Raw genomic sequence first — 10,019 nt, 5'->3', positions numbered from 1 at the left:
TTGCCCTGGGTAGAGTGCTGTGGCATCACAGCTCACAGCAACCTCCAACTCCTGGGCTTAAGCGATTCTCTTGCCTCAGCCTCCCAAGTAGCTGGAACTATAGGCATCAGCTATTTTTTGGTTGTAGTTGTCACTGTTGTTTAGCAGGCCCAGGCTGGATTAGAACCCACCAGCTCTGGTGTATGTGGCTGGTGCCTTAGCCGCTTGAGCTATAGGTGCTGAGCCAGTTTTTCTATTTTTAGTAGAGATAAGGTCTCAGTTTTGCTCAGGCTGGTTTTGAACTCATGAGCTCAAGTGATCTGCTCACCTCGGCCTCCCAGAGTGTTAGGATTATAGGTGTGTAAGTTCTAGTTCTGATTCTGAGACACTGTGGGCTTTGGCAGTCCTCTCTGGCCTCAGAGTCCTCTCTTTGCCCCAACAGTTTCCTGTTGACCATGGGGCAGGATCAAAAGATCCTTATTTCCATCTGCCAAGCAGGCACCTCTTTGAATTCTATCTGGGGTGGGGATTGGGCTTGGCCATTCTCGGGCCCTCCCCACTGGTCATTGGGCTGGGGCAGGTGTATTTGGCCCACCCCCCGGCTCCTTACGTGAGGGGCAGTGAGCAGGGGGGAGGTGGAGATGGCTGTAGAGGAGCGAGCCATGGGTCGGACAGGGCTGGAGGGCGGCAGAGAGCGGGGACTCTGGGAACCATCGCTGTCGCTGCCGTGGCTGCTGGGGGGCGTTGGAGGCATCTGCACCAAGTCCTCTGGGGAGAGCGGAGAAACCAGGTTAGCAGGGGTGCACCCCAGCTCTGTTCTGACATCAGGAGTTCAGCTTAGTATGGGCTTGTACCAGCCCTGACACTGTGGGAAATGGATTGCCAGGCCCTTGACCTCAGCTGTAACATCAAGAACTCCTCTGCAGTGTCAGAAAGATGGCTGACATCCTGAAGCTGATAGCTAAGTGCCACCCCGTCTCTGACACCACAGAGGTCTGGTTCTTTTGAGCCTGGTCCTTGACATGACCACCATAACCACATCAGGTTTCCATTTCCAATTTTCAGGGTAACAGGACAACAGGCACTGGGATTTCAGCAGACCGGCAAGGTGCCCAGCTCCCTTTCATGCTGTCCCCTCTGTGGCCGTGGCACCAGGAAGACTGCAGATGTTGAGGACAGATGCCAGAGAGGCCCAGGAAGAGCCAAAGACCAAGATCCTAAAGGCAGGGAGCACTTCCAGGACAGTCCAGAATGCCCAGAAAATTTTAAGGACGAAAACCAGGAGCTTGATTGCACCATGGCTCAGGGCCAAGGCCGAGAAGAGGAGCTGCTACATCCTTCCAGGCTGGCACAAGGCTGCCCCCTGTAGGAGTTCTCTCTCCTTCCTTTGACACTTATTTGCTTCTTGTGGATGCCACACTGTAAAGAGCACTGGACTTGGAGTCAGGGAGACCTGAGGTCAAGTCCTGACTGTAGCATCTTTCAACTCTGTGACCTTAGTTATGTCTACCTAACTTCTAGGAAATGACTCCTGGCTCAGAGCACAAAGATACAATGAGCCAATGGACCTGAAAATGCTTGAGGCACCAAAGGGTACCCTGTAATGTGAGATGTCTCAACATTGGTCTCTTTCTATCTTGTGTGTGTTCTGTCCTCCCTCTCAGCTGGTAAGCACCTCGAGGGGAAAAATTTGGCCTTGTTCATCTTTCCAGACCTGTGATACTTAGTCTAGGGCCTGGATACACACAGTGGATGATTAATCAGTGTTTGATGAATTAAGGAGATGGGATTGGAAAAGACTCCATTAAACCTTTCTCTTTCTGGCCAACTTCAAGCAGCTTCCTCTGTCCCCTTCTTCCCTGTTTGATCTGGGAATCTGTTCTAAGGGCTCGCTGGAGATCTGCCATATGCATGCCCATATCACTGCTGTGTATTTGGTGGTTTGTCTGTGACCCTCAGTACTTGGGTACAGGGACTGTCTTCTCTCTCTGATTCCCCAGTGCCTAGGACTGGGAGATGCCACCTAGTGGACTCTCAATGGATGGATGGGTGGATGATGGTTGAGTATTGGGTGAACTTCAGTAGGTGAGTAGGTAGAAGGGGGATTAGCAGAGAGGGCATGAGGGTGTTGGTCATAGTGATGGCAGTAGTAGACTGGGTAAGAAGGGGACTGGAAAGAGAGGAGTATGGATGGATGGAGAGTAGGTAGGGGAGAAAAGGATATTCTAGGGAGAGGTGGGGGTGTAAAGGACTGGGTTGGACCAAGAGAGTAGAGATACTATCTGCCTAAGACTGGAGGGGGAAAGAAACCCTCCCCTGGGCACACTTACCTGGTGTCACTTTGAGGAACTGGTTCACCTCCTGGGGTTCTGCTTTGATCACTGGCAGCTGAGTCATCTCTCCTGGGGCCTGCGGAAGAGATAAGTCCAGCTCCATCAGCTGCCCCTGGGACTGTCCCTACCATGCTGTCCATCTACCTCTCTCTTGAAGGCTGGTAATCTGCCTCGTACAGTTGGGGAGAACACTGGGCAATCCTAGTGTTCTGAGAAGGTGAGGTGGGAGGATTGCTTGAACTTAGGGGTTTGAGACCAGCCTGAACAAGAGTGAGATGCTTGTCTCTACTAAACATAGAAAAATTAGCAGGCACCTGTAGTCCTAGCTACTAGGGAAGCTGAGGCAGGAGGACTGCTTGAGCCCAGGAGTTTGAGATTGCTGTGAGCTAGGCTGACACCATAGCACTCTAGCATGGGTGGAGTAAGACTGTCTCAAAAAAAAAAAAAAAAAAAAAGGAAGGAAAGAAGAGAATAATGGCCAAGTAGTATAGTTCAGACCTAAATCTCAGAGAAGGATGGCTGCCTGTGGCCTCCAAGGCTAGGGCCACCTCCCTGGTGAAGGCTGACTCTGCACTGACTGTGAAGGCCACACAGGCCTTGCTATGTAGGTTATCATGAGGATGAGAGGTAACGTCTGGCACATGGCAGCTGTTCAATGAGTAGTAACAAGAGTACAGAAGGAGGCAATAACTAGCTGGGGCTCAGAGAAGCTCCCTAAGCAGAAGTCTAAAAGGAGTCCTGGAGGATGAATAGGAGTAGAATCCAGACAAAGAAGTCTGAAGCAATGAGAGTCCCTAATGGGTAACAAACACACTTTCTATTTATTCATATTCCAACTTGTTCCACAAAGGACTTTAAGAATGTGTGTAGCTTCATACACGTGACTACCAACACACACGTAAGTGGTGTTCTCTTTGAGGAAGGCATCGTGTTGGGTGCTGGATTCTGGGACCATCTCTCCTCTCTGGGTCTCCAGCCAGCAGAGAGGTCATGACATTGTGGGTGGGACACAGAATCCTGAATTTAGGCTCATGAGTCAGAAACACAAAAGGTTCGATTTGGCTGGGACCTCGGAGATTCCCCGGTCTATATTCTAGCTCCCCCCTCCAGTGACAGATGAGGGATCTGCAGTGCAGAATGTGTTGTGCAGGTCACTGTTGACAATGCCAGTGCCTGGTTCCTGTGCCTTCCACCTGGGGTCATGACCTCACTAGAGCAGAAAGCATAGGCTTTAGGGTCTGCCTGCCAGGCTGAGTTTGGAAGGCAGTTCAGTTGTTTCTGACTGTGAATTAAGGCAAATTGCTTAACTCCTTGACCTTGGGCCTTGGTTTCCTTTTCTGAAGCCTATGCTATTGTCCGTTCCATCCTTTCCTGCTGCAGCAAGGCCTGAGGAGTCCCAGAGCTAGTCTTGGAAGTGGTCTCCAAAGATCCTACATATTTGCAGCCAACCCTTGATCAGTGGCAGGGCAGGGAGGGACTGATCTTTCTTGCCTTTGGCCACATCCAGTTACATGAAGTGAGCGACCATGGCCAGCAGGGGGCAGAGCCAGCCAAACTCTAATTTTGGGGATGTCACATCCTAGAACCTTAGGGCTAGAAGCACCTTGGGGAAGTTCATGTGACCATTTTACAAAGGAAGCTGAGGAAGAAAGAGGGACTATAACATGCCCAGAGCACAAATAAGGAAGGCGAGTGGGACTCAGGCAGGGTCTCTCCTAGGAGCCAACGTCTAGGCCTCACATTCTGAAAGGGTTTTGCTGTTATCTGTAGATTCATAGCACAGGGGTGGGGGTAGAGTATTTGACTTGAGAGTGTGGGTTAAAAATATTAATCTCATGAAAGTAAACAATTGAAATATAGCACGAAGTTTGTATTTCCATTTTAGTCTTTTCTTTTAAAAATCCTGAAAGGAAAGTGGCCTGGGACGTCTCCGCTTCTGAGATCCTGGACCTGGCTCCTGATACCTACCCAGCCCTGCTAGCTTCCCTGCAAGCTTCTGTTTGCACACAATGGGGGCCTCAGCATACTCTGGGGGTGCTGTGGCTTGCACTCATGGTAGGATGGTGAAGGGGCAGCTGGGGGGATAGGCAGAAGCCTGGGCTGGAGTTCCCACCTTCAGTCCTGAAGTCCGAATTGCTTCTTGTTCACAGAGCCCTAGGGGCACAGAGCCTTGGGCACCCTCTTCCCACAGACCCCCCCCCAAGCACCTTCAGACAGCCCCCAGGCTCACCTGGTGGGGGATGGGCAGCCTGGACAGGGGGCTGAGGCCCAGCAGCGGGGTGCTGGCCATGGCGGCAGCAGCAGCCATGGCTGAGGAGGCGGCCAGAGGATCCACGGGCAGCTCCGGGCTCTGCTCTTGCTTCACCATGATGGAGCACAGTTTGTGTCCCAGCGTCCATGCTCCATGTTCCACATCTGGGGAAGGGGGCAGGACTCAGGCTTGGGGACTCCCAGGGCAGAGGGCTCAGGCCCCCCACCCCCTACTCGTTCCTTGGGTGCTGCTCTGGACTGGATTGAAGAGAGATGCTAGATACACCAGAAGGTGAGAGGGTGGGGTGGGCTGGGCCAGAGGAGGAGGGGGTTTCCTCTTCATTCAGCAGCTTACAGAATGGCTTGGACACCAGACCTGGACCCCTCTTGATTGGGTGTGTGACTTTAGGCAAGTTGCTTAACCTCTCTGAGCCTTAGCATCTTTGTCTGTAAAATGGGGAAAAGAATGAGACAGCTAATAGGGAGGTTTTGAGGATTAAATTGTATAATGCACATAAGATGTTTAGCACAGTGCCTGATGAGCACTGAATGTTCAGTAAGTGTTAGCTATTGTTAATACAATTATTGTTATTCAGGAAACATTTGCTGAACATGTCCTAGGTGCTGGGGATCTAGCAAGAGTCATACTAGTGTAGCTGGAACGTGGAGGGCAGTAGGTGGCTCAGCTTTAGAGGCCGGGTTTAGAGCTGTGACTTCACCCCGAAGGTGATGAGGAGCCACTGAAGTTTTCAGTATGCTCAAATTTATAATTTCTAAAAAGATCACTTTGTCCTCACATGGGGACTGGGCTGGCTTCAGGCAGGATGGAGGCAGGGACACCTGCAGGAGGAGATGAAATCCTCCGGACTGAGAAGATGAGGCTTAACAAAGACAGTGGCAGTTTCCATGGAGAGGAGGGAACTTACTAGGGGCAATTTAAAAAGAAGCATCCATAAGGCCTGGTGACTGAGGGCAAGTTGGGGGTCAGAGGGGAGGAGTGAGAGGTGAGGCTTAGGTTTGCTGGGGCCCGACTCCATCTCTTGCCTATCTAGTGGGCCTCTTGGCCCGACTTGGCAGCAGAGCTGGCAGGCATCACCCCTTTTCCAGAGGGCACCCCCAGTCCCCTACCTAACTCAGCCCTCATGGTGGTCCCAGTGCCTGGAAGTCAGAGAAGCAGCCAGGAAGATGGGGCATTGGGGAGCCAGCATGTAGTGGAAGGGCTGGCGGGGACTCTGGACTTTAGGGTTCACTGTGGTGGGGAGAGGGGTCAGCGGCTGCCTGACCCCACCTCAGAGGCCAGGCCCCACCCAGCTAGGAGCCTGAGTGCCCCAGCTCTGGGCCACAGGCTGCCCCTGGGCTCCAGGAATACCCACAATCTTCCCAAATTACAGGGCCAGGCATCTGGCCTCTGGGAAGCTGCCCCCTGCAAAGGGCCCACAGACAAATTGCTTTAAAAATAGACTTGGGGTGACCAAGGAGTTTCTGGGTAGGCCCAGCAGAGATGGATGGAGAACCTGAAATGGTGGGAGATCTACCCCAAACCTCTGCCCTTTCCCAGCCTTCCAAGAGGCTTGGCTGAGGCCCGGGCACAGTGGAAAGCTGGGACTGGACCTAGGCAGTCACTTAAAACCCAGAAGGTATCCCTGCCCTTGTGAGGAGAGAGAGATGCAATGGACTGTCTTAGGGAATCTCAAAGACCCTCAGAAGCAGCTCACACATTTTGCGCTGAACATAGCAGTGCGCCCTTGACACACTGTGCTCATTTATTCCTCCCAACAACTCCAGGAGGCAGGTCTTGTCTTTCTCCCCATTTAATAGATGAGAAAATTAAGACACTCACTCAAGATCATTATACTCTGGAGGGAAAGGGGTAAGAATGGTGTTCATGGTTCTTGCTGCTAGTAATATTAATAGAACTTTTATGTGTACAATAAAATTAGCCAATAATTATGGACATATATTACATGCTGGGCCTTGAGCTGGGTACTTTGCATAGATATTTTAAAATCCCAACCAGAATTCTCAAGGTACATATTTATCTTCATTTTATAATTGAGGAAACAAAAGCTCAGAGAGGTTAAGCAACTTGCCCAAAACAACCCAGCAGCTAGTAGATGCACTGGATTCACATCAAAGCTTGTGTGGGTCCCAACCCAGTAGCCCCCGCTGCCTCTTGAGGCTGGCCATTGTAGTGATGGCAGGTTGTGCCACTGAAAATCAGGGGCTTACTGTTAAGTCTCTGTTCTGTATTCTACTGCATGTGTGACCTAGAAAACTCAGCTTTTGCGAAGTATCATTTTTCTTATTGGCCAAATGGGGATTGTGATAAAAGTATTATTTATTTATTTATTTATTTGAGACAGAGTCTCACTATGTTGCCCTTGGTAGAGTGCCATGGCGTCACAGCTCACAGCAACCTCAAACTCTTTTTTTTTTTTTTTTTTGAGACAGAGCCTCAAGCTATCCCCCTGGGTAGAGTGCTGTGGCTTCACAGCTCACAGCAACCTCCAACACCTGGGCTCAAGCAATTCTCCTGCCTCAGCCTCCCAAGTAGCTGGGACCACAGGTGCCCACCACAACGCCCGGCTATTTTTTGGTTGCAGCCGTCATTGTTGTTTGGCGGGCCCGGGCTGGATTCAAACCTGCCACCTTAGGTGCACCTTAGCCACTTGAGCCATGGGCGCTGAGCCAGCAATCTCAAACTCTTGGGCTTAAGTGATTCTCTTGCCTCAGTCTCCCAAGTTGCTGAGACTATAGGCACCTGCCAGAATACCTGGCTATTTTTTGGTTGTAGTTGTCATTGTTGTTTGGCAGTCCCAGGCCGGGTTCAAACCCACCAGTTCCGGTGTACGTGGCTGGCACCCCAACTGCTGAGCTATAGGCACCGAGCCATCATAAAAGTATTCTTACCTTGCCTGTCAGTTTTGAGAAACAGATGTGATAATTAACATTAAGGCCATTTGTAGACTAGAGAATGCGATAGAAAATGTTTATCATTATCCTTATTTGCAGATGAAAATACTGAGACTTAAAGAGGTTAAGAGATGTGTCTGTGGTCACCTAGCCAAAAATCATGGAGCCAAGGTCACCTGTATTTGAAGAAATGTCCAAAGGGACCTCTTCTAGGTGGGGATTGGTGTGGTCTGGAATGCTGGTTACCTGAGAGGAAGGACTCAGAGGGCCCTTTGCTTTAAAGGGAGGAGTTAAAGGAGAGGGGAGCTTTAGAGAACCTTAATCTCTCTCAGGTGGCATCTTGGAGGACATCACAGTGCGAGGCAGTGGTAAGATTCTAGAGCAGCGGTTCTCAACCTGTGGGTTGTGACCCATGGGAACTCAACCTGTGGGTTGTGACCCATGGGAACTGTATTAAAGGGCTGCGGCATTAGGAAGGTTGAGAACTACTGTACTAGAGTCTTTGTAACTTGTCTACATTTATTATTTATTTACCCCCATGGTTTCTTCTGAGTCAGTGGGTCTTAAACCTGAGCCTACATCAGAATCATCTAGAAGGCTGGGCTGGTCCACAGGTCTGGAGTAAAACCTGAGAATGTGCATTTCTAAGAAATTACTGGTTGTTGCTGCTGGTGTGGGAATTACACTTTGTGAACTATTGCCCTAAGTCAGTGGTTAAAACACCCTTTTGACAAGTGTCCGTATGGGTTTGGTCTGAGGGAGACAGAAAAGCGTGAGCAGCACCCTCTGAGGGGGTTTGTGGGAGCTCCTGGGAGTCTCAGCCTGCAGGTGCCCACTCTTGTCACTCCCAGGCTTCCTCTCTCCTGGGCCTCCAGGGCCTGTGCTGTCCCTGGGCCCTCCTACCACTTACCTTGGGTGGTGTCCTCCATTTTGATGGGCGCAAGGGGGCTCTGAGGTGCCGAGTCACCGCTCAGGGAGTAGCTGTGCTCAGCCTGAATGCCTGGCGTAGGGGAGTCCAGTTCCATATCCAGCAGAGGGCTCTTCTCATCCAGCACAGGATCATCAAAGAAACTGCTGAACAGGTCATTGGAGAAGTCCTCCATGTTCTCCCCAAAGTGGTCCAGGTGCTCAGGAAAGTGCTGGGGAAGGGGAAGAGGGGATTCCACATAGCTTGGGAAGGGGATGAGGTGCAGCTGCGGCACCACCACCACTGTCCCTGCTACCTCTCATCACTACCTCCCGTCCCTACCATCAATACCGCCACTGTCATCACCAACATTGCACCGATACCAGCATACCAGCTCTTCTCCTTCCTTCCTTCCCTCCCTTCCTTCCTTCCTTCCTTCCTTCCTTCCTTCCTTCCTTCCTTCCTTTCTTTTATGAGACAGAGCCTCAAGCTGTCCCCCTGGGTCGAGTGCCGTGGCATCACAACTCATAGCAACCTCCAACTCATGGGCTCAAGTGAGTCTCCTGCCTCCACCTCCCAAGTAGCTGGACCACAGGTGCCCATCACAACACCTGGCTATTTTTTTTGGTTGCAGCCATCATTGTTGTTTGGCAGGCCTGGGCTGGATTCGAACCCACCACCTTTAGGTGTATGTGGCTGGCGCCTTAGCCACTTGAGCCACAGGTGCTGAGCCTGCCTGCCTGTCTGTCTGTCTGCCTGTCTGTCTGTCTGTCTGTCTTTCTTTCTTTCTTTCTTTTCTCTCTCTCTCTCTCTCTCCCCTCCCTCCCTCCCTCTTTCTCTCTCTCTCTCTCTTTCTCTCTTTCTCTCTTTCTCTCTTTCTCTCTTTCTCTCTTTCTTTCTTTCTTTCTTTCTTTCTTTCTTTCTTTCTTTCTTTCTTTCCTAGATAGAGTCTCACTATGTCAACCTCGGTAGAGTGCTGTGGTCATGGTGTTATAGCTCACAACAACCTCAAACTCTTGGGCTTAAGTGATTTTCTTGCCTCAGCCTTCCAAGTAGCTGGGACTACAGGTGCCCGCCACAGCACCTGGCTATTTTGGTTGTAGTTGTCATTGTTGTTTGGCAGCCCCAGGCTGGACTGGAACCCACCAGCTCTGGTGTATGTGGCTGGCACCCTAGCCGCTAAGCTATAGGCGCTGAACTTCTGTCACCAACAACATCACATTTCTTCCTTACCCCACTATCTACACCAGCGGTTGTCAACTGACAGCTGTTCCTGTCACAACCCACAGGAACTGTATTAAAGGGCTGCAGCATTAGGAAGGTTGAGAACCACTGATCTACACCCTCACCATCTATACCCTCAAAGGTGAGCTGTGGATGCGGTCAGATGCCCTGGATTGAGCAATAGAACCTGGGGCTCTGTGCTCCTGGCCAAATCACTTACGCTGCTTGAGTCTATTTCTATTTTCTTCATGGACTGATGTGAAGACTAAGTAAGTAAAAGAAAAGTTGTGTGTGGATGCCAGCAAGTTTATTCCAAAGGCAACGTAAGTGACTTTTTTTTTTTTTTTTTTTGAGACAGAGCCTCAAGCTGTCCCCCTGGGTAGAGTGCCGTGGCATTACAGCTCACAGCAACC

At 50.7% G+C, this 10,019-nt stretch overlaps 1 protein-coding gene across 1 annotated transcript in view; it reads right to left on the bottom strand.

Annotated features, from left to right (window-relative positions):
• Positions 1-10,019, bottom strand: part of CREB3L1 (cAMP responsive element binding protein 3 like 1) — a 39,305-nt gene that overhangs the window by 8,123 nt on the left and 21,163 nt on the right. The window contains exons 2-5 of the mRNA XM_003781264.3: positions 8,386-8,614; positions 4,543-4,727; positions 2,310-2,388; positions 590-747 (exon numbers count right to left, since the gene is read on the bottom strand). Coding sequence (XP_003781312.1) covers positions 590-747; positions 2,310-2,388; positions 4,543-4,727; positions 8,386-8,614 — 651 coding nt within the window. The remainder of the gene's footprint in view (positions 1-589; positions 748-2,309; positions 2,389-4,542; positions 4,728-8,385; positions 8,615-10,019) is intronic.

Source organism: Otolemur garnettii, unplaced genomic scaffold, assembly GCF_000181295.1.
Source record: "Otolemur garnettii isolate 467f Iridium unplaced genomic scaffold, OtoGar3 scaffold00001, whole genome shotgun sequence".
In the NCBI taxonomy this organism is placed as follows: domain Eukaryota; kingdom Metazoa; phylum Chordata; class Mammalia; order Primates; family Galagidae; genus Otolemur; species Otolemur garnettii.
Note: the sequence above shows the minus strand (reverse complement) of the source record. Positions and strands in the feature narration are given on the sequence as shown.